This window comes from Caloenas nicobarica, chromosome 5, assembly GCF_036013445.1.
Source record: "Caloenas nicobarica isolate bCalNic1 chromosome 5, bCalNic1.hap1, whole genome shotgun sequence".
Lineage (NCBI taxonomy): Eukaryota > Metazoa > Chordata > Aves > Columbiformes > Columbidae > Caloenas > Caloenas nicobarica.
Genome location: NC_088249.1, coordinates 57,285,712 through 57,309,737, shown reverse-complemented (window position 1 = coordinate 57,309,737; position 24,026 = coordinate 57,285,712). Strand labels below are relative to the sequence as shown.

General features: G+C 36.1%; 1 protein-coding gene across 8 annotated transcripts in view; it reads left to right on the top strand.

Moving 5' to 3' along the window:
* Nucleotides 1-24,026, top strand: part of SBF2 (SET binding factor 2) — a 315,579-nt gene that overhangs the window by 194,212 nt on the left and 97,341 nt on the right. For 7 of the 8 annotated variants that reach the window (XM_065635395.1, XM_065635389.1, XM_065635390.1 and 4 more), the window contains 10 exons: nucleotides 1,912-2,044; nucleotides 3,379-3,487; nucleotides 4,222-4,335; nucleotides 5,161-5,238; nucleotides 7,185-7,298; nucleotides 7,800-7,928; nucleotides 8,659-8,757; nucleotides 13,153-13,357; nucleotides 15,408-15,517; nucleotides 16,572-16,721. In XM_065635395.1, coding sequence (XP_065491467.1) covers nucleotides 1,912-2,044; nucleotides 3,379-3,487; nucleotides 4,222-4,335; nucleotides 5,161-5,238; nucleotides 7,185-7,298; nucleotides 7,800-7,928; nucleotides 8,659-8,757; nucleotides 13,153-13,357; nucleotides 15,408-15,517; nucleotides 16,572-16,721 — 1,241 coding nt within the window. The remainder of the gene's footprint in view (nucleotides 1-1,911; nucleotides 2,045-3,378; nucleotides 3,488-4,221; nucleotides 4,336-5,160; nucleotides 5,239-7,184; nucleotides 7,299-7,799; nucleotides 7,929-8,658; nucleotides 8,758-13,152; nucleotides 13,358-15,407; nucleotides 15,518-16,571; nucleotides 16,722-24,026) is intronic. The other variant, XM_065635394.1, reaches the window with a different exon arrangement.

The following is a 24,026-nucleotide window of genomic DNA, read 5'->3' as shown; positions in this document are numbered from 1 at the left end:
AATATTTCAGAACTTCTCAGCCTAGGTTGCAGTTTTAAGACGTGCAGAATGGAAAACCATCACCTTCAAGAGTGTTTTGTTGTAGATATTTTGATTACAAGACTTTTTTTTTTAAGATAATTTAGTTGTACAAGATGTTGTGAATATTTGGGTTTTAGGTATTATTTTCCTCAGTAATACCTGGCAGAACATTAAAGGTTTATAGAGGGTTATTTGAGAATTTTTATATCTGATGATAGGAAAAAAGTGTCAGATGTTTAAAAATTATATTCCTAAGTGTCTTAATATGACATTTGGTGTGGAATGAAATGGTATAAAAAGCCCACTTAGCTTGGAAACAAAAGCTTAGTTTAAAACAAAAAGTATACTCCAAAGCACTTTTGAAGGTCTCCTGGGAACAAGGGAAGTTTTGCATTAAAAGGGCAGTTGAAGTTCTTAATTTCTTAGATTTTTTTTTTTAAACAGGCAGCAGTTTCCATATTGTGTTCAAATACATACATACAAATATATTGATACATACATACACAAGAAAGGACACTATTTCAAGTTAGCTTCTAACCATTCACTGGTGAGTGCTATCCATTCACGTGAGGAAACCAGTTCAATTTTTTTTAACACTATCCTTACCTTATATATTACAAATTAGTTTGGTTTATACTATTTAGTCCAATATTAATTACACCACTGAACACAATCACAAGTGTTTGCAACCCTAACTCACTCAGCGTTATAACAAAGCGTTTTGTCCTTCCATCCTCTTAAGTCTCTGCCTTTGATTTCGTGGGTCTGTCCTTAGGATTCTTGGAGAATGGAGTTTGAAAGCACAAGCCGTTATGTTATTATTTGTCTCGTTCATCCTAAGTATTAAGTCTTCTTCTTGACAACCTTGTCCGAGTCCTTGTTCCTTTATATTTATGAACCAAGCTCCACTCCAGCAAAGCAAATTTTCATATAACATCATTGGAAAAAAAAGTTTTGTCATAAAAATTACTTAAGCAAAACAACGTGTTCATTTGCATATGAAACTAGTGGCCCTCAGTAGTCACACTTCTTACTGGGAGGATTATTGTAAGATAAGCAGTAGCTCTGTAAAGGTAATAAAGGCTGTCTTACCGATAACACAAGCTATGTCCTCAGGGAAACATCACACATTCCAGCATATTCAGGAAATTTCATAAATTTCAGCATATCTCACATATCTCGGACATGTCTGCTTCTCAGGATGGGACTTTGTTTTAAAGGAAATGTATTTTTGGTTTTCCCTGAAAGCACATGGCTTTGTCTCCTAGGTAAATTATATTGTCTTAAAAAAACCCCCATCATCTGATTCATGAGTCTTACCCTAAATCTAGTAGGGCTTGTTTAAACAGTCAGCTCTTTAATATATCCTTCTAATGACATGTATGCTCTTATTGCCCTTTTTTAACCTCGTGACTCCTATAACGCTCTCCATGGATAAAATATGAATGTATTTACTAGGAAGGCTTTGTCATTTTCTTTTGAGCTCAGCAGTATGATAATTTTTTTTGTTTTCCCGTGGAGATACATAAATGTTTATAAGTTAAGTCTGGATCAGTCACCAGAATTGAATTCTAGGTACACAGAAGACTGTGAAGAAGATACACATAATACTATTTGAAGTCATTATTAATCATTGCTGGGATTTATGCTGAGAAGATGAAATCCTTGAAAGTGGTATTGAAAGGGAAATAAAATACAATATATTTGAAATGTAGAAATACATTAAGATACTATTTTAGCAACCTGAAAAATAGTAAGCTACGCTACTTAAATAAAAGCTAGAAAAACTTGGGGTTTGGTAATTTATGCTTTTATCATACGCTTTTTGAAAATTCCTCCAGCAAATGGCACATTTTAATGTAGTTTTGATTTTTTTTTTTTTTTTTAAAGGCATCCAAAATGTACTCAGCTTGTTCTGTGCCGTGCTTACAGAGAATAAGGTTCTCTTTCACTCTGCAAGTTTTCAGAGGCTCAGCGATGCCTGCAGGGCTCTGGAGTCTTTAATGTTTCCTCTCAAATATAGGTGAGTTGAGTTTTGGTTCTTTAAACTGTTTCATTAATTTTATAACTTACATTACGTTGTCCTTAACAGAAGGAGTTGTGCTCTGTTTGTTCAAATAAGCAAAGGTTTTCATGATCATATATGTAAGTCCTAGTCTGTACACATAATTAGTAAAAATCTGATTGCATCCTCACAGTGGAAACAATTAAAGGTGAAAAATCCTACCCACAAATACAACAGAAACCCTACTCACAACATCAATTGGATGGTAGAACTTGACAGTGATGATCCATGAGTAAATGTGTGGAAAAGATACAAGGGAGGTCTAATAACATGAGTAATAGGAGGTGCGTAACAGCAGAACAAGAGATTGGGGTCATAAACCGAAACAGAGGAGGGGGAGGTTTCTGACTGTACGCAGGGAAAACATGTTTTATTATGAGGATAACTAAACAGTGGAACAGAGAAGGTCTAGAACTTCCATCCCTGTAGGTTTTCAGGACCCAGCTGGACAGAGCCCAGGAAAACCTGATCTGGGTTCAGTCTTAACCCTGCTTTGAGCAGAACCTTGGACTAAATGATCTCCTGAGGCCCTTTACAACCCAAAAGATTCTGTGGTTCTACGATAAGATCTGTGTTAGCTTGTATCACATTTTTAAGTCACTGACAAATGTCCAACAGAGAACAAATTTTAAAGCAACAAATTGAGCCTCTTTAAAAAGCGACATCTGAATCTAGCATTTTGAAATGGAAAACTTCATGTCAAGCTCTATGTCTTTTTTAATGATCAAGATATATAATTCTGACGTGTTTTTTAAAACACTTGTATTTTAATAGTATGTTTTTATTTAAAGTATTTCAGAGATGGGCTACAATAACCATGAATGTAAATTTTTAATAACTATAAATTAAGTGTTGAAATGCATTGATCAATTTAGATCCAGATTTTCATGTTGCTCTGATGAAAATTGTCAAATCAAGTAAACACTATCTGAAAAACAGAGTTTTATGCATAAGGTTTAGTTGTCATTTCAATATCAAAGCAAAGATTTCAATTAGAGATTTCTTATTAATGTTATTTCAAGAAAGGCTGAATTGTAGGTGCCTGGACAAAAACTAGCCATGTTTTTGAAATGAAAGTATTATCCATAACTTTAGCATCCCTAGTTACCTAAAAGTTGTGGACAAATACTATGTCCATAGAACATAAAAGTTACAGTACATATAGGCTTCTCTTATTTTGCAAAATAAACTCATTTACAATAAATTGTGGACCCTATAATATAATAATTTCTGGAGTTTACATGAAAGGATAGTCAGAAGCTTTTACTGTATTTTATCTATTCTTTTCACAGTTATCCCTATATTCCAATTCTTCCTGCACAGCTATTGGAAGTTCTCAGCTCACCAACACCTTTCATAATTGGCATCCATTCTGTCTTTCGCAATGACATTCACGAGCTTGTAAGTATGTCTGCCCAGCGTGTTCACAGCCACAGTGTCCTCTGTGAGGTTTGGTTGCAGACATTTGCAGACATTGCTTCAGAGATGTTTATAAGAACAGTTCATGTACATTTAAGATATTATTGTAGAAGGCAAGGCAAGACAATCAGGAGGAGAAAAAAGAAAAAGCATCAATTCTTTTGTAAATACATTGAGACTCTAAAGTAGAGCAGATTTGATTCTAGTGCAGGAAAAGAAGGAATAGTTCAATTTCCAGCTTTCTCATGTATTTGTTGTGAGTTTGAATAATTCACTTAGGATTTTCAAATGTATCCTCAATTATTTTATTTCAGTCCTTACTTTTTAAGCACGTACTTGGAGAAACTGAACCAGGGTTACAGAGGTGCCTAGAAACACGTGATTTTACTTGCAGTTGTCCTCACTATGTGCTTCTGCAAACAGCATAATAGATATGTCGAAACACCAAACAGGAACCTGGAACATCCAGATACAGAAGTCACTTTTGAAAGTTTGGTCTAATTTTACTTTCTTTGGTTTACATTCATTTTTCATGGCTAGATTCAGTAATACGAAGTATTTCTAGCATTTCCTTTATCAAAAGCATTCTGTACGCTGAAGTTAGTACTGGTTTCGTTTGTTTATTTTAACTTACATTCAGATCATGAAATTTGAACTGTTTTTAAACTATGCTTACCGTATTCTCTACCGATAATGTGTGTGTTTGTTCCTTACAGTTAGATGTAATCATAGCAGACCTGGACGGAGGCACAATTAAAATTCCTGAATGTATTCATCTTTCTCAGCTGCCAGAGCCACTGCTACATCAGACTCAAATGGCGCTTTCTCTAGTATGTGTTGATACAAACCCCGGGTTTTACTCTCTCGCCTAATTTTAAATAAAAAAATAATTTCAGTATTAAATTGCTTTCAAACACACTGGAAATGTGAGATTTAAAACTATGATTCATGCCAAAATTCCTGGGTTTAGAAGCATTTATTATCTGAAGTTAGAGTAAATATCATCAGTTATTTACTATTAAAATGTTTTTTTCACTATTCAAGAGGTAGATAGTGATTTTTTCACTTCCTGATAATGATTTTTTAATAGGAGTTCAACCTCAGTATTTGAGCAGCATTGTTACTATTCAATTTAGCTTCTTTTCTGTTTTTATAAATTAATTTTAACTGTACATTGTCTAGAAGTTTAACAAATGGATAACCAATTAGTCTTAAAGTTTATTTGTATGATGCCTCTATATCAATATTCGAGAATTAGGGAATCACCAAAAAAAGTAGATCAGTTTGTGTTTTTACTATCTTTGCCATAAGATAGGAAACACATTTGGAGGCTTCTGAACAAATCTTCTTGTCTTAAAGAGAAGAATTTTCTGTCTGTTGATCTGGTGCAGATGAATCAACTCTAAAATCCCTAACTGTATTGACTTACGTCGTTGACTGTAATAGGAGTTTTTGATAACTAGCTCACTTATAGAAACCTGAAGCTGAGAAGTTAATCCGACCTTTATTTCCATACAATCTTCATGATTTAATTAAATCTATTATTTGTGATACACTTACTATCAGTGCATATTAATTTGAGAAAGAAGAAAAAAAAGTAATTTATCCTTTCCTCAGCAAAATGAGGGAAAAAATTTGTTTAACAAATTCTCTAGGTTTTGCATCCTGATTTGGAAACAGCAGATTATGCATTCCCTCCCCCACGAACAGCTTTATCACACTCAAAAATGCTGGTAAGATTTCTGTGTTATGTCTGACTTTCTTAAGTAGAGAACTGTTGAAATTTTAGACTAAATTTATTTTAAGAATTTCTGTTTTGTGTTTTCTTTTCCATATCTGTATTCTTTATAATGTTACTGGTGGAGCAAAGGAATGCCATTGGTCTTTGCATTTTGCCCTCTAATAGCATTCTAATGGGTTAGAAGCTTTTATAAACATATTTGTATTAATATGGAAGCACCGTATTTTCCTCTAATATTGCTGTCTATTGAGTTAAATCTGTGCCTTCTCTGTTTCATAGACCAGTAAAGCTGCAGAATTTTACGTGACTGGACAAACTGGTCTTTTTGTGTGTTAATGTAAATGTTAAAATTAAGTTATCTTCTAGACACCCCTTTCACCCCGCCCCCCCCCCCAAAAAAAGGTTCACAAACATTAAAAATGTCATTCAATATCTAGATTTTTAGAGTAAATATGCATAAAGATAGGAGTGGTAGCTGTATCAGCAAAACATAAAGTCACTGCTTTTACAATAATAATGATAATTATTATACATTGCATGCTTGGACATCTTGAGAAAGGAGTTTTATGGTTTTTAACCATACATGGTTAAGTGGCTTTAATGAACCTCAACCTGAATGAAACCATATGCAATTTTCTATACTAAAAAAAAATCTGTAGAATGTTTTCTACTAAAATCTAGATAATTTAGATTAAAATAGTTGTGAAGCCATAATAACAACCATTTGGTAAAACTGCTGGATTTAGTTTGTAAGTGTATCTAGAAATGAACTCCAAAAGCCAATTCAAGTTAAGAACACAGGTTGGGCTTTTTGTGTAGGTGTATTTGAAAACGCAAAACTCTTTAAGTGGTACAATACATTTGTTGTTCTTACTTCTTGCTTTAAGATTACTTTTTTCATTGCTGAAGACAAGAAATGTTATCCAGATTTCATTTAAACTAATGAGAGAATTCAGCTAAGATCTCACTTTGATTCTGAAGTTATAAATTAATATGATTTTGTATCAAGAATTTTGTCAGGGTACAAATGTACCTGTTAAAATCCTAGAAAGCAGCCTGGACACAAAAGAAATGAGAATGATCTCTCAGTAAATCAATGATCTCTCAGTAAATCAATGATCTCTCAGTAAATCAATGATCTCTCAGTGAAGTGGACCCTTAGAAAATGAAGTTAAAAACATAATAACATAAATCTTGTTCCATAGACATCTAGAAAAGTATTCCAATAGGACAGCTTTATAGAATCTTATATATACCTAAACTTATTTCTTTTTAAAAAAGTATTACAGGCTTTAACTTGTTTAGGTCATATTTACTTGTTGATTAGCTGATCAGCTGTTTACTGGAGTAGTCAATCAATATTCTTTGCTGCTTGTAACTTTTAGAGTTTGTTTAAGAAGTCCCTTGAGACACCATAAAACCTGAGGTCATAAGCCAGTTTTTGGGACCTCAGGTTTCAGCCACAGCTGGCAGCCCCAGCTTGGGCTCCTGTGTTCCCTGCTGCCCCTGCCTGTGCTGGTGGCTCCGCTTGTGTAGCGCTGCAGAGCCACACTTATTTCAGGGAACAAATCCGGGCTAAAACACCCCTTTTACTCAGCATTGGTTTTCCCTCATGGCAGTTCCATCGTGTGGTTCGCCACATGAGCACCCCAACAGTGACACTTGCGTTGCCAGGGGCTGTTGTGCAGACACAGAAAAGAGCAGCAGGAGAAAACAGGTGCATATGTGCTGCATCTGTCATTGCCGTCTCCGGTCGGGTCAGGGAAACTGCAGCCTCACGTAAAACAACTTTGCATGTGTACAAGTATCTCCACCTCTGTGCTACACTGCAGCATTGCTTGATGAATTTGTAGGCGTTGCTCAGATAGCTTTATGCAAAGTGTGGAAAAGTTTAGAATACAAAAATGTTTTGACAGCGTATTCAATTGCTGCTTACAGGATAAAGAAGTGCGAGCAATCTTCCTTAGGCTATTTGCACAACTTTTCCAAGGATATCGGTCGTGTCTTCAGCTGATCAGAATTCATGCTGAACCAGTAATTCATTTCCATAAGGTAAAAGAGAAGCAGTTATGTATGTTTAGTTAGTATTTATTATTCCCGTGAGCTTGCCTTTAAACAAGTGTTAAAGTTTAAAAAAATAAAATAAAATAATCTGCATGTGATAAGCATATCATTTTGACATAGCACTGTATCAATGCATTTTAGTAGAACTAATTGCGGAGTCAGTGATGAAATATGGAACAAAGTTAACATTAAAATTTAATACAAAGAAACATTTGAATAATCCCTAAGGATTTTGAAAACATATACGTAATTAGAAGGCAATACTTGAAAGTACTAGTTTTCTGTTACCTGTGACATTTATGAAATGTGTGCAGCAGACTTCCTGTTACATCACTCCTGGATTTAGGTACAAAAAGATAATATACAAGATTTAGTTAGAAAGTACCATGTAATAGTACAAATTGGTGAAAATGTTTAACTCCTAGTACATAAATAGTTGGTTGTAGTTTTGATACTGATAAAATACGTGCTTTTTTTCCTCTGTTGCAGGCAGCCTTCTTGGGGCAGCGAGGCTTACTTGAGAATGACTTTCTAACCAAAGTTCTCAATGGAATGGCGTTTGCTGGTTTTGTGTCAGAGCGGGGTCCTCCTTTCAGAGCCTGTGATCTTTTTGATGAGGTGAAGACTCTTTCTGTATTCCCAAGTAGAATAAAATGTACCTATGATATGTGAAAAACTATTGAAATACTTCTGAATCCTCACTGTTTATTGTATAAAGTTTATACTAAACTTCGCAATTCTCATTTTCTTCTAAGTGTACATTTCTAGCTTCCTTCATAAAATTATGCCCATCTCATATAAATCATGGTAATCCTGTTCCTGTTGTCAGGAACTTCATAGTGCATCACATGTGCTAGTACAGAATTATTTTGAGTAATTTAATTATATTCTTAAAAATACTGAAAAAGTAATTGAGAAATATTAAATTACATACATATACAACAATATAAATAGAGACAAATATTGTTTTCTTTTAACGGGTAATGCCGTATTTTTACTGTGCTGGCTTTTATTTGAATGTAGAGTACAAATAGAATTTGGTATTCTGCATAGTAGTAGTATATATGAGAAATATGCATTGTGGTAGTAGAAATGTTAACAGAATGTTTTAGTTATGTAGGATTTTCGGCATTAGGTAGGACTATAAAACCTGGTAACAGAAGCTCTGTAAGAAACTGAAAATGTCTCATGTTCCAGAGCAATGTGACATTGCACATTTTTCAGTGTTCAGTTTTCTTTGCTCAGTTTCAATATAAAATTAACATTTCATAACTGAAATAGGAAGAAAATTACTTTTAATTGAATTATAAACATTTGTATTCTTTTTTTTTTCTTTATTTTTTTAAAGTTGGTAGCCTTCGAAGTTGAAAGAATTAAAGCTGAGGAAGGTAATCCACCAAAAATGATAAAGCATGTTAGAGAACTTGCAGAACAGCTCTTCAAAAATGTAAGTTTACTATACCTACTGCACTTTAAGAGTCGGAATAGTACATTGAAAATTCTTATTGCTGAGATTGATCTAGTATCTGAAAATGGAAATGACTGTGGTAGTCATCATCTGCATTATGACAGAAGACTTTGGAACTTTAAGCGTCACCAATTTTGTATATGTGAAGGAAGTTAAATATACTGATATTGATTTATTAATGCTAATATTGACTTACCTGTTAACTACTGTGACTTAACATTCTATTTTCTTAGTGTGTCTTCACATAATGTATATAAACAATTATTTTCTCGGCTGCAACCTGTCCTTGCCAAATACATTTCTTGCCTCTCAATGTTTTTCCATATGAAAACTGTACATCCCTTTCGGCATAATGTATACTTTAAGCAGCTCTTTCCTGCTTTACAACCCAGTCCCTGTGGCTTGTGTGCTCAGCAAGAACTGTTTCATTTCTTACAGCCCATTTCTTGGGCTCTTTGGGTTTCCCAGAATACCATTTCCAGTTTCATTCTTGCCTTCCTTTATGTTACATGGTGCTTTTGTAAAGTCTCTTATCATTCCATTAGCTGGGATTTCATTTTGTTTATTACTTTTTCTTTTTGACATCAGCTAATCTCCCCTTCACACTTCCTGGTGTTGTTCAGACTCCACAGAGCAGTATCTATTACGCAGTCAGTTGACACCTTTATCTCCCTTTCTTTTCTATATCCCAGTTCCCCAAAGCTATGATTTACATCTACAGTTCTGTTAACATATCGCAAGAATTACTAAGTACTGCTACCTTCCAGGGTGTTTTGGCGGAGAGGTGGGGAGAGGTGGTTTGGGTTGTGTGTGTCTTTTTTTTTTTTCCAAAATCATTTGCCTTTAAGCATTTTGTCACTGTCAATGCAGCCTTTGGAATAAATTTAGTATCTTTTTCAATGGGAAATGCAAAACTTTATAACCAGTGCATTCAGCGAACTTTTGTGTCAGTAGATTTTGGATGGAAAAATACATCTATGTATTTCAAGTAAATGGAATATGTGAATAGTAAGGTGTGTGAATGAGGTTAGTCTGGCTTTAATGTTGTCCTTCTCTGCAGAATTTGTGTCTGTCTTGAGACACACTCACTCCATCTCTCTTTTCCTCTGAAATTGCCAGGTGACATTAATACACATTTTAATCTATTTTGTTGATGGAAGACATTAGAAAAGAGAGCAAATATATACTTGTGGACTAAAACCAATTTGCATTTAAAAATGCGTGTGAAATGTTGTTTCTCGTCCATATGTGGTGTAGCGTACTTATTTGAGTATCTTAACACTGATATCCTTACACTGACACTTCAGTCTTATCATAAGAGAATGAATCTTGTGGAAAATGAAGAGAAACATCAGGCATTAGAATTTTTGTTACACAGATCAATTTCATCCATGAGATTTCATCTGTAATAAAATATTATTTATTCCATGGTATACCTCTGATCATATAGGAGTCTCTTAATGATGAGTACGGATTGAATAATCTATTATGAGCTAAAATTAAGTTATTGGAAATAAAAACTTCCGAATGAATATTAAAATTCTCTGCTATTGTTTTAATAGCGGTGCTGTATATAGCAGTGTGCATTTTCCAAATTCAGGTCCGACTTCCAGGTTAACACTGTCAGAAGGTATATCGGTTGACGGTTCTGTCAATGTCAATTAGAAAGTCAATGAGCAATATTAAAGTGAACTAATCTGATTCTTTTTCATCAGATGGCAGAGATGAGTGAATTCAAATTTGGGGAAGACACAGTAGAAAAGATGAGGAATGTTGCACTAAAGTTTCTTTAAAATCAGTCTTTTAGAAGATTTGATTTCCCCAAGAGCTAGGGGCTGCAATGTTATAAACATAAGATTATTGTGGTACTATCCCATAAATATGGGAAATTGCTGTGAACAACCTAATTGTTATTATGATACTAAATTACTCCAAGGGAGATGGTGAACATTTATATTTGTTTTCTAGTAGATATAGATCCTTTTTAGAATGAAAGAGCCTGTAAAGCATAAGTGAATGTGCGTATGTGCAACTTTTCGCTTACATCATTTCTTAAAATCAGTGTCAAAACTAGCTGATGTTAGTGTTTCTTACGTTGAGATTTATTTATACCATTGTGATTGACCTGCTACTTCACTACCACTAAGTCAATGACTTAGTGTATTTAAAAGTCAGGTTTTTAGTACTTATGCATACAACTGTCTTTGAATAAAGCACTGTGACGAGTAACATCGCTTCTGTAAATTATGCCTAGAGCTGCCTGATTTTAAACTCAGTACATGACATATTTTGACATCTTGTTCCACGGTTTAAATAGTCGTCATACTGTAGCTGTGACAGTCTAGATAAATATCAGAAACAAGGTTTGTTAGGGAGAGATAATGTTTGTATTAGTCTAGCTGGTACAAGTGGAAAATCTAGACAAGTTTTTGGCATGTACTGCTTCAGTAGTTGAAGACATTAGACCTACGTTCCTAATAGCATATGCAGCTGGGATTAGGTTTGTGATGGCCAAGATTAAAGTAACTCTTTCTGTATCTTTCCTCTGGATCTCTCTTCTCCATGAAATGGAACGTGGAATAGTTATTCTCCCTTTCTGGCTTTTTCTGCTATATGTCATCTGTTAGCCTCTGCTGAAATTATGTTCCCTTTCTCTGCCTTGCTTCTCTGGCATTTGCTGCTCTCATCCCCCAACGAGATTTTTGGCTTATTTTGTTAAACTTTCCTCTGCAGAGAATTTGTACAGCGAAGTAGCTGGTTTGTTTTGACTGCTATTTCTCAAGTTGATGCATTTGATCTCCTTGTTGTTTTTTGCTCCCCTAAATGCAAGTATCCAACTAGCTCCTGTTTACAAGTTTCATTGCAAGCTAGTTGTGCTTGTACAACAGAAACTGATTGAGTAGCACTCTTTGGCAGTGGTACATAGCCCTACTACATAAGTAACAGCATAGAGTCAAATTGGAAAACAATAAATCCAGACATGATTAATGATAACCCCTGGTATCTGAATGAAGAGATGAAAATATCCTGGTTTGTTTGATTGATTGTTACACTCCTCAAGGTGTGAGATGTGATCCTGTGAATGACGGCAGGATCCTTGTAGAACATGTAGATAGATCTTCACTGTATTTTGAAAAAGGTACATCCTGAAGCCAGGGAAAAACCCAAACAAAGAGGAGAGGTTTATCAACCATTTGAGGAAAAAAATGAAAGGAAATGGTGAATTTTCATATCTTGCTGAAATCAGCGTGGGGGCAGTTGAGTGAAACTTAGTGGTTTGTGATGTACATGAGCTTTCTGGTTGCTGAACACCAGAGGCAGAAGATGGGTTACTGCTACTGCATCTGGCATTGACAAACGCCCACAGAGCTGACCTACACAGCGCAAGTCTTCAAGTATCCCTCTGACAGTCACATCTCTGTTGTATGGTACAGGGCGTATTTTGCTGATATCTTCAGTACAGCAGTATTGCATGGTAATATTGAAATCAAGACAAATATAATAATTACGTGGTAGCAGATGCAGCAGTTATTTTGGCAAAACAAATAAGTCAGTGTTCTGCAATGTGAAACTGATTTTTAATTTTATTTTTAAAATCTGAAGAGCCTTTCTTTGGGGCTGCTTATTACATTTTCTTTTAAAGTGAAAGAAACCAAGACTGTAAAAGAGTGAGTGAAAAATCATTGTAGGCAAACATTTATTTTCACAGTGGAAATAAGTCTTTTCTACCCTTTGAGAAGACTCCAGAATCTGATGTGACATCTTCTTTTTATTGTCCTTGTAGTTAAGGCCTATCATTTATTCTATTTGGTCACTGGTATTAACTTTTTTTCATTTTTTTTAGTGCAAAGTGAGCTGTGTAACAAATCTTTATGGGACATACAGAAGATAGAGAATTGGTCCTTAATGAGGGAAGCCATAGTTTGATACAACATGGTACAAAAATGAATTTTCGCTTTGTAATCTTAATCAATATAAGAATATTTCTTAGTACTCTGTGAAGAGATTGTATGTTTTAGTATTCTTCAACCCTCTCTCTCATGAAGAGGTGGATTGTCTAACTAATTTCTATTCAAGTCCTAAATGTTCATTAAACTGCATAAAATCAACACAAGCAGTGATTTTTTTTTCTCTCTTTTTGAATTTCACATGTTGACAAAAATAATTTTATAAAAGCCTTTAACAAAGTTGCAAGTATTACAGGTAATGAATCAAGGGTGATATGAATATGAAATATGATATTAGTCAGCTGCATTAGATACTTGGCTTCTTAATCCGTTAGGTATGACAGGTATACAGAGCAGCAGTAAAATCGCATGAGACAGATGGTAACACTGCGTAACACACGTGTAACCTTTCACTTCTGACCTGCAGGAGAATCCCAATCCCCACATAGCATTCCAGAAAGTGCCGCGGCCCACGGAGGGCTCCCACCTGCGTGTCCACATCCTCCCTTTCCCCCGGATCAACGAGGGCCGGGTGCAGGAGCTGCTCCAGGAAGGTCTCGCAAGGGGTCAGGGTGCCCCCCCTGCCACCCGCGGGGACAAGAAGTGCGTAGTCCCAGCAGGTCCCCCCGTCGGTACGTTTATTTGTTCCCCGACTTACCGATTTGTCATCCTGTCTCATGAGTTGAATATGTAATTAGCATGGCTGCAATTTGTTGCTCTCAATTTTATGTTAAGGTAGTATTAGTGATCATAGTAACCTTTAGGACATAGACTTGGCTGTTTGTCTTTGCAGTTTTAAAAGCTCTTTTGCATCAGCCTTTACTAAGAAGCCAAACATCCAGAGTGTGAGTGGCATAATCACTACCACAAAAAAGGATTTGATATGAGTTAATTTGAACTATTAAATTAGATATTGTTTACTCATCTAGATCTGTTGAATATCACTGTAGGTTACTTGTAGGACTGGCCAAACCGCGCTTTGAGCTGTTGGTGTTTCTCCTTTGTCACTACTGGAAGTTATGTAAATTACTGGAAAAAGACAAGGAGCAAACACAGCATCTGTCTTAAAGTAAATATACCTATATATATACACCTATATTTAAATATAAAGAACAGATGTAGACATTGTAGACATTAATTTGGGGATTATAATGATCATAGGGCAAACATGACCCAACTATATCAAGCTATTGCAAAAAAGACAAACATCTCTGTAGGATGTATAAACAGGAGTACAGTCAGTGAACCCCGTGGAGAAATCCTTTCATGGTACTCAGTAAGACCTCAGCTGGACGGCTTGTATCCATTTTTGGACACTGGAGGACTGTCTCTGGTTTTGATTCTGTTGGAGGGAGTCCAGAAGAAAGCAACAAGAATGACCAGCGGTCTGGAGAATGTGACCTACAAGGAAAGATGGGGAGTTGTTTAGACTGAAAAAGAGAAGACTGAGGGAACACATAATAGCAGTCTTCAGTTACATAAGAGGCTGCTAAAAAAAGAAAGGGAATAATCTGTAGTAATAAGAAATAATGGGTTTAATTGCACCACAAGAGTAGAGTTATTTGTCAGGAAAAACTTGGTAAAATGAGGATTATGAGACAGTTGAATGGATTTCTTGTGAAGCCATGGAGTCTTGTTTATCACAGAACTTTGGGAACATATTAGACAAACATGAGAAATAACATAAATACAGTTGATCATGTCTAGGGACAGGAGAATGAACTTGCTGGCCTCTTGAGGCCCCTTCCAGGCTCTTTGGGTTTATGTAAGAAGAGGATAAAGTCTATTCACCTGCCTTTACTGTTGACTATGTCATTGACTCTGTTGCTTATAGAAAATTTAAAGGGTATGTGCTCGCCTTCTCTTGTCTTTCTTTAAAAGTATAGATACAAGAGAAGGTTTTCTTTCTTAATATGTTAATTTTGTGGTCAAAGTTTGGTTTGGTTTTTTGTTTTGTTGTTGCTGTTGTTTGTTTGTTTGTTTTTCCAAGGAACAGCTTTCGACACTCATACTCCCTGCTGTCCTGTGTGTCAAAATCCTTGGATATTAGTGCTCATTATCTACAAAAAGGGCATAGTCTGCATTTATATTCTATTACTTGACACCAAAGAGAAAAAGAGAATGTTAATTCTTCCATTCTGAATTTTCTTGAAAATTCAGAGTTAAATACTGCATTAAGAAAATAATCTTTAGAACTCGGCAAACTGGAATCTAGATAAGAGAGCAGGTTTCTCAGGTTTTATACCATGTCACAGAATTCTTGGCATGAACAATGAATTCTTTAGGAAAAAATAGTTATCTACTGCTACCAAGTATGCAAGGCTACATAGTTCACTGTAGAACACACACGCATATATGTATTTTATTAGTTTGTATTTATTTATTTCATTAGTATGTTAGAGACCAGGATCTCTTTGTGCCTGTATGAGACAATTGGAAGAAGTCGTAAAGAGAATCAGTTGCTCTAGTTAAAATTCAGAGCACTCTTTTTCTTCAGATAGTGTAGGAAAACTGAATGTTTAGGATCTTATGTTCTCATCTGTATGTGCCTACTAATGGTATTTGCTTAACAGAACAAAATGGAGGGCACATTAATTTTTTTTTTAAAAGAACTTTCTGATATTCTTTGTGGCTTTGGCAGAAGACATTTCACAGATGTATACTCTTGTTTTTCTTTGTTAGTTTCCATAATGGAAAAAGGAAGCACAGTTTTCAACAGTGCACAAAGGCTGGAAGTTGTTAGAAGCTGCGTCTCATTCATTTTTGAAAACAAATTTTTGGAGACTGAAAAGGTAATAAAATGAAATTTTAACTTTCCCAAATAAGCCTCTGTTCTGTTAATGGGCAAATGAAGACTGACCTTGTCATCCTTGACATTCTATTTTTTCACATTAAGAAGTTGCTGGGTTTTGTAGATTCCGTCCATAGAGGTTTCAGTTATTGATTCTAGAATAATCATTCAAACTCGCACTCAAATCTAATTCTACAAATGAAAATGAATGTAAAATTATTTTAAGAACATTTTATTTCTTAGAAAACTATCACTCTGACCTGTGCAGCTCAAGATAGAAAATGAGTATTTCTTGATTTACAAGTTATGTTATGGAAGTGCATATGGAAAAATTCCTAATAAAATGTGTAGTTCTTTTTATAGAGTTTTGATGAATGTGAAACCCAGTAGTTTATAACCTCTTTCAACTTAAAGGCACTTGGAAAATTTCAGTAGTTTTTTGTCCCCCTGCATGGTAAATTTGTCTTTAGGCAACAGGCTCCCTTTTCTTCTTTATCTGTTACCACACATTAAATCTCATCTAAAGGGCCACAGCTGATAATCACTCATGTAGCACTTGCTGCCTCTTTAACTCGTTGGCGCTATTGGCATCTTTACCAGTATTGGCACTGCTTTAGGGTAAACTGCGTAACAGCCTTGTGGCCGGGTTGCTATGTGAGGTATGCCGCTTCTAGCGCCGTTTGTCAGGCGCTACATGTCAAAAAGCACACTGGTTGGCCTTGATAGCCAACTCAAGACCTGGTGCTTTCATACACAATAATTCATGTCTGATTTCACATCCGTTCAGTGTCAGTATTCAGTCACTTCTATCTACAGATGTAGGTGAAAAATGCTGTTTAATGCATTTGAAAAAAGCGTGGGAAAAATGTAACGCTTAATGACTCAAGCAAGATCAACCATTATATGAAAGTTTGATATTCAAGCTAGTGTGTAATTTCCAAAGTTATCATTTACTATACTGTCACTTGCAGTTTCTTAATAAAGGATTAATGATATTCAATATGAATTGTGCCATTTAATTTCATTTTCATAAAGTTGGATTTTCTTGTCTCCAGACCCTGCCGGCAGCTCTGCGAGCCCTGAAAGGAAAGGCAGCTCGGCACTGCCTGACACAGGAGTTAGGCCTGCACGTTAAACAAAATCGAGCAATACTGGACCATCAGCAGTTCGACTACATTGTGCGAATGATGAATTGTGCTTTGCAGGTACACTATGTGAAGATTTTGTTCTTTGGTTGTCTTTGTTCTGTTATTATGATAAGCAAAAAACAGTTTAGAGTGACGTGGAGAAGCAAAATAATTACATTATAGGACCATGTACTGCAATGATGTTGCAGATGCTACTTGACAGTGGATTTAAGATACTTTGTTGAAAGGATCAAGGACAAAATGCTCAGGTCTCTACAGATCTGCCTGATAAGAAAAACAGAAAGAAAACCATTCCCATTATTAATAATTTATATATTATTTAGTTTTGGTAAGTATTCAAATGATTTATCTTAATGGCTTTAAGTACTTTTTCAATGAATGGGTGTTAGCTTTTCCAGGTAATTTTCAACTCTAAGTTCCTAAAATTTGTATTACCTCCTGCTCAGTTTAAAAAAAAAAAAAAGAGTTTGTCCTCTTTATCATCAAAAGCGCAAACATACTTCAGGAAGAAAGCGCACTTTCTGCTTGCGTGGTTCATGGTGGTAGTTCTGCTTGTCACAGTGACATCTTAGTTTGTTAGACTCACTGAAGGTGTTTGCAGTCCATCAACTAAGGTATTCTACTGATAAATTAAATAATTTTGTGCTAAATAAACGTCAACATACAGCAACAGCTACCTATGAGAGTAAAATATGTGGATGACTTCTTTTGACTTTTATTTGAGTAATTGTTCTGGTTGAGCTTTACTTGTTGGCAATTCATGTCAGAAATATTTTATAGACATCCATGTTTTCAGTCTGATATGTGAGAATGTAGTAGTATATTTTTTAATTTGTAATGTGATCACCTTTGGTTGTAATTTGCCTCTTGTTGCCCCTAAATATTGTATCAAATTAGGGATTTGATTGAGACATGGGTATTTTAACCCCACTCCCTTCTAATCTAAAACCAGCTGAAGTTATTTTGCAGCAGTTTGTTGACCCGTGTTTTTAAAAAGGTGGGTGCTAAATACAGCTTTCACTTGAGTATAGAAATAAATTAACATTGACTGAGCAAATGCTTCCTCAGGTCACCATCAAATGTAAGTTTTGTTGTCTGTTTTATTTGTTTATTCAGAGTAGATATTTTTCTGTTGCTTGGAACTGGTCTTTGGTGTAAAATTATGTGCAGGTAGCAGATGAAAACTGAAGTTGGCTGGCTAAAATTGCACAAGATGTGCCAGAGTGTGCTTTCTTGGCACAGGCATTGGCCTTTTCTGAGCTCTAAATTTAGCCTGAGAGTTGTGAGAAAAATTGATGTTACCTGTGAAACCGTATTTCTCTGCCCAAAATCATGACCAGTGGAATACCGCACCCGTTGCATATTTCAGGTTAGAAATTTTCTTTCAAACCAGAAAACAGAATTGTCCATGTGTGCCACAGATCTTGCTCCCACTTTTATGATTTATCCTGGGGAAAAAAAAAAAAATAAGATGTTTCTTAGACAGTTGGAATGGAATACAAATCCCCTTTATTTGCCATATCTTATTACAAAACAGATGGCAGAAGAAGGTGGTGTGTTGAGGAAATTTCCTTTGCTGAGGAAAGAAATACTGACATCATCTTATAATAGAGCAATAAAATCCAGTTTTTCTCTAAGAGATTTTCCAGTTTTTCCCAGGGATTTGAAGATCCCTGAGACCTTAATGTTCATAGAAATTAATGTGTCTGAAGTCTTAATGAAATTAAAATAGAATGTTCTTTTTCTCAGTAAAGTTAGCAAATATTCAAATCATGCAGCAAAAACAGATAGAACAAGTAAGGAAGCACAGTTTTAATGGTTTGTTGTTTTTTTTTTTCCCCCCCCAATAGTATGTTCATTACTATTTGTCAGGAAATATGAAGACATCTGAACTCCTGACACTGGGCAGCTAGTTAGAAGCAAGTATTTAGTTCATCTACTTTTATGACGTATGAAATTCTTTATTGAGATAAAAGCATGATTTATAATTTGTCTGTGCACTTGGTTCAACTGTATTATTTGGAACAATGTCTACATTGTGACGTTTTGGAGCTTCCTTGTATTGGTTCAAGAAAAAAATACATTATTAAGACCTTACTTGTTTGCCTTTGCTGCGGTGGGACTCAGCGAGTCAGCATTTTGCTGCAGGGACATGAGCTCTGTTAGCTGCAGGTCATAAGACCAAGCAATTGAAATAGCATCTGTTAAAAAGATACAAAAATCTAATTTAAGAAACGTGCCCTTAACTGGAGATGTATTCAGGCTTTAGGAATATACCACATTAATTATGATGGAATTTTTGGTGGAGGGTTAGATTGCAGTGTTGCTTTAAGACCTCGCTGAACTATTGGGATTGTAGGAGCTGCCTCATTAGTACCACCAGACGTCTTGTCTCAGATTTTTCTCATAATGCCATTGCATGTTCTTCTGTAAGAATATTGCCATAGCCAGGAGGCAGGTAGCAGCCGGTACAAAAGCTGAGTGGAAGGGCCTGGGCCCTGGGCACAGTGGGGAGGTCGGGCAGACCCTGGCGCTGTCCTGTAGGTGCTGGCTTGGGCTGGGCTGTGTGTGCAGCAAGCCCAGCCTAAGGGTCTTCCCTGGGAAGGACCCGTCTCTGCTGGCTCACGTGCTCACACACAGAGGAAATCTGGTGCTCCCCAGCCACCAAACCTCTGTGACCGATCATGTGAATGGGTTAAACCTTGTGTATTTCAAGAGATGCAGGTTGGCCGTTTCTGAAGAGTGGCTTTTGAACAAGAAACTGTATTATTGGCCTGTACTGAATTCTTTGTCTTTACTGGGAACAGTGCCATATATTACAAGACCAGGAGCATTGCGTTCTGCAAGTTTATTGCGGATCCCTCCGTTACTAATTCAAGATTTTCTTGATTGTTTAGTGTCAGGTTTTTTCTTTTAATAGAATGTATTATCTTGTTTTACTGGAGTCCATAAAAATAAAGGTCAGATGCTTTTTCAGAGCTTCTGTATACTCATTCTGCAGAGAGCGGTACGTTAACAAAATGCTAGTAGTAATCCCACCATGTGTATTCTGGCTCGTCTCGTTATATGTGGTGCGATGTCTCTGCTACCACAGTGCTTGAGAATAGATTAAGGAAGAGGAATAAAATGTTCATACCATTGCTTCAAGTTAATAGCTGTTTTATTTTAGTGAAAAATTGCTTAGGCTGTACTTCCCCAAGTATCTGATCTCTAGCCATTTTGCAACTAGGAGAAAGGGAGAGTGGTATTTTACTGGTTTCTCTAGAGATGGCAAAACTTTGGCTTGCCAGATCTTTGGTGTTTTCTCAGTTGGAATCTCAGTCCAAGAGTGGCATTCTTTTGAACCATTCTTCTTTATTTACAGTCTGAAGGTAACAGGCAGGACCTCACTGCCAATTTTTAGTATGCCAATGATCTGTGGACTACTACAAAAGTTTCATATTAATCTGCCTTATTTAGCAGGTAGGCAGCTGCATGTCAAGCCATGTGGCCGACTTGAGGTGGCTTTACAAATGTAAAATAAGGCAAGAAGCAGTAAGTTACTACTGAAGTGTTAAAAATGTGCTTTGCTGCGTCTGTGTGTGTCTGGGAAGTATTGACAATCTACTGCTGCTGAAATGAAAATGAAAGAAGTGTTTCTGATGGTTCTTAGTAGTAGGAAGATCGAAATGACATGGAGATTGTATTACTCATTTATTGAAGCAGATGTCTTCTGATGAGGGCAATTAGATCCCTAGTTATTTGCTTTTATCTCTTCCAGGGGTTGTCACTGGCCACTTGCTAAAAACCTTATTGTCATGCCCTAAGTAAGAAATTTTCCCCTGACAAATCATATGCTCCGACAAACATTTAAATCAGCCCGTGTTACAGTAGCGATTAATATCTGAGATAGTGAAGCAGAAGCGTTATGTTCTGTTCCATATGTCATATAACTACATTACTGTTAAAAACCATTGCTGGGAAAGCTTAATACATTGGTCGACAATTTATTCGTACAAATAGCACCCTACTGAGAAAAATGTGAAATTATTTCTCTAGAAACTATTTCTGTTGTGTTTGCTATCTGCTGCTCTGGTTACCTCAGAATAATTTGCAATTTCACATAAATTCCTATTTTTAATGGTTTTTTTTCTCTTTACTTTTCTGTAATGAAATGCTTTTCTCTGACATTTCAGAAAAGACCATTTAACATTTTTGCGACTAAGAAGTCTATTTTTTTACCAGAGGAACACTTCTTATGTGTAATTATGTTTCCAGCAACACATTGTATTTTTAAGACTTGTTAAGAAATAATGGCAAAAACCATCTCAAGGCTCAATTTGCATACTTCTCCATTAATTTATTGCAAACAACATGACTTTTCCAGATTTTCAATTGTCTCTCTGAGGTTCCTCTGGCAGCAGCAAGTGAACTCTGCATTTTGAAACATAGTAGCAATTAATTTGATAAAATAGCAGTAAAAGCAAAAAAAGACCTGAAGATAGTAACTTCTCCCACTGTGTAGGTGAAGAGCACTTGATAATCAGAACCAATTTTTATATTAAAAAAAATTTCTAAATGATGTGCATAAAATACTTAATAGTAACAGTAAGGCTTCCTAAAAAATATATTTCTGGGGAAGGATTCTCTTCAGATAGTGCAAGACTATGAACTTGCTTTCTTTGGTGGTTGGAACAGATAAAATTTTTCATTTAAAAAGAAAAACTCCAAAACTACAATGTTGCAGTACAACATTTTCTCTGTAAGATGCTGGTCTAACTGCGTATTAATGCTTTTCTTTGGTAAATGTGCGTAAAATTGGAAAACGTATGTGTCCCAGACATATGGAATACTTAATCCAAATGTGGTTAGTGGGAATAAGGTGTACAAAACTGTTAAATACATAAATTCAAAATTCTGGTCTTTGGATGTAGGAAAGGGGTGGAGTCTTCTAATGATGTGTTTTAATCTCACAACCTACAAATTCATCAGTGGTGTTTTAGGACCTGGTTTGCTCCAATGTCATGCTTCTGTGAATACGCATGTGTTGTACCAGTAAAACGGAGAGAATATCTTTAAAAGTAGACATTATTCAGCATTTTAGTGCTTTAGATAATTTCTAATAGATCACTAGGGCTTTCCATGGTGGCAATAAGATGGTGTTTATCTTTCAAATACACTGAGTATTCTAAAAGTATACTTGTAGTATACACTATGAAAAACAACTGTAGGAAGTCTTAGTAGCAACCAGGGCAAAATAATATATTTAACCTGTATTAGGTTACAACAAAGGTACATCTGGGCCAACATCTGTTCTCCAACCATGGCCAAAAGCAGATGAAAGATAGTCTTGATTAATTTTGTCTCTAGAATTTTGCTTGTCACTCTTCTGTATCACTTTGGTGTAATAAAGGCCTCTTTCTAGCACTTAATATACAGTCTGTTGTGAAAGAAACTTTAATATGCAAAATTAAAAACAATGGCATTCTATAAATAATATTGAATTTATTTTTCTTATGCAAATAACTTGTGTATCGTATTCTGCCACCAGATAAAGTTTAAACATTGCCAGTCAGTTTTCAGAATTCAGAGGTTTGCAAATAGCATCCAATAACAAGAAAGATTCTATTACTCCTGAGAGAAAATCAGTCGTGTGTGTGTGTGTGTTATGATTCAAATTCTTGGCAATATAAAGGCTAAATGAACTAGCATTTCTCATATTGTATGTTGAAAACTATGTTGCCAAATGTCTTTATTTTGGAGGGTTATAGTCAGTTTCTCTCCTTTCAGACTTTTATGTCATGGCCTGCCTTTTGTTACTCAGTTTGACTTGTGTTCCTGGCAGTAGAGACTCTCAGAAGTAATGTTTGAACAACAGCACTATTTGAAAATATTTTAAGGTATTTTAAAACATAGAAAATATATCATGAAGAGAAATTATGGGACTTTAACAGGGCCACGCTAAATTCTATTACTCATGAGTTATTAACAATTTGATCTTTTTCATCCAGTTAGACCTAGTCATGGTATTATTTAAGTGAAAGGAAGGAGATTCCACTGTTTAAGGCTTGGACTTGAAACTTCCAGATTTAATTCTATATGGTACTGCATATTTCTTTTTGTCATAGTGGGCATGTCATAGTTTCTCTCGTCCGTGGTTAATTACCCAAACAATAGAAATAACAGTTTTTCCATCCTGCTGACTTTTCAGGGGTCCACTTGTAGTGTTCTGAACTTAATAAAAGAATCTGCTATTTCGGAATCTGATGATGTCTCTTTCCCGGGAAATGGCAAGCTACTAGCATATCATTGCGCACACCAGAACCGATGGTGCTCACATAATTTCTCTGGAAAAAAAGTGGAAGTACACTGTAAAAGAGTGTATACCTGATGTTTTTATTTTTCTTTGCTCTGAGGAACATACTGTTATCCCATCTCATTGAGTGGCCACACAGTCCAGGAAAAATCCATTCACGGGCATCTTTTGACAAAATCCAGAAAATAGGGTTTCTTTCTTTGCGGAATTGCCCATGTTTGTATGTCACTCAGCTTTGCAGACTTTTCAGGTTCACTACTGCTGCTAGAAGATGAGTTCACAGTTACCTACTGTGCAGGTATCAAGGGAGATGAGCACCTTGACAGAGCAGTAGCCGTTCTTCACTGGGCCAGGACTCTCCCTGCGGAGGCGGCAGTGCCCAGTAATTCCTTTTTGCATCACTTAGGGCGATGGGTTTGTGCAGTGGTCTCCACAGAGCGGTGTCTGGCTGGTTCCGCATGTGTGTCCAGGCACCAAGGTGGTTGTCTCAAGCTGCGTTAAAGTGCCTCTGTGGTTTTAGTGAGGAATTTCTTTGATGAGCAGGCAGCAGAAGAGGACGGCTGCTTTTCATGCTGGCGCTGTGCCAGCAGAGGTGTTCAGGAATGGGCACTTCCTAAATTGCTGTTCCCCTGCAGACCTCTGAGTGCCTAATTCTGGTAACCCGAAAGTGTTTGTGACTTCTGCTTGAGCCTGCCTCCATAACTATTGCGCAAAACTGTTACTTAAAGAAAGGAAAAGTGAAGGATTAGCAGTAACGAGAGTCCTGTGACGTGCTGTACCTATACCTGCCTTCAGCCTCCCTCCCTCTCGGCTTCTCGCCCAAAATGTGTTCACACACTTCCTCCTCCCCTCGAAACACATGTGCATACACAGGGCACAGTGGTGATACAGATACATATGTCTGCTATATATGGACATATATATACACGTATACACATAAATGTAAACTCTGTAGTAATGTAGATGTTAAAATAATCCACAAGTCCTGCTATGATCAGCAGCTTGTTTGGATCTTGAGTGATTGTGCATCTCAAACAAAAGCCTCGAGGTCTGGGTTGCAGGGAATC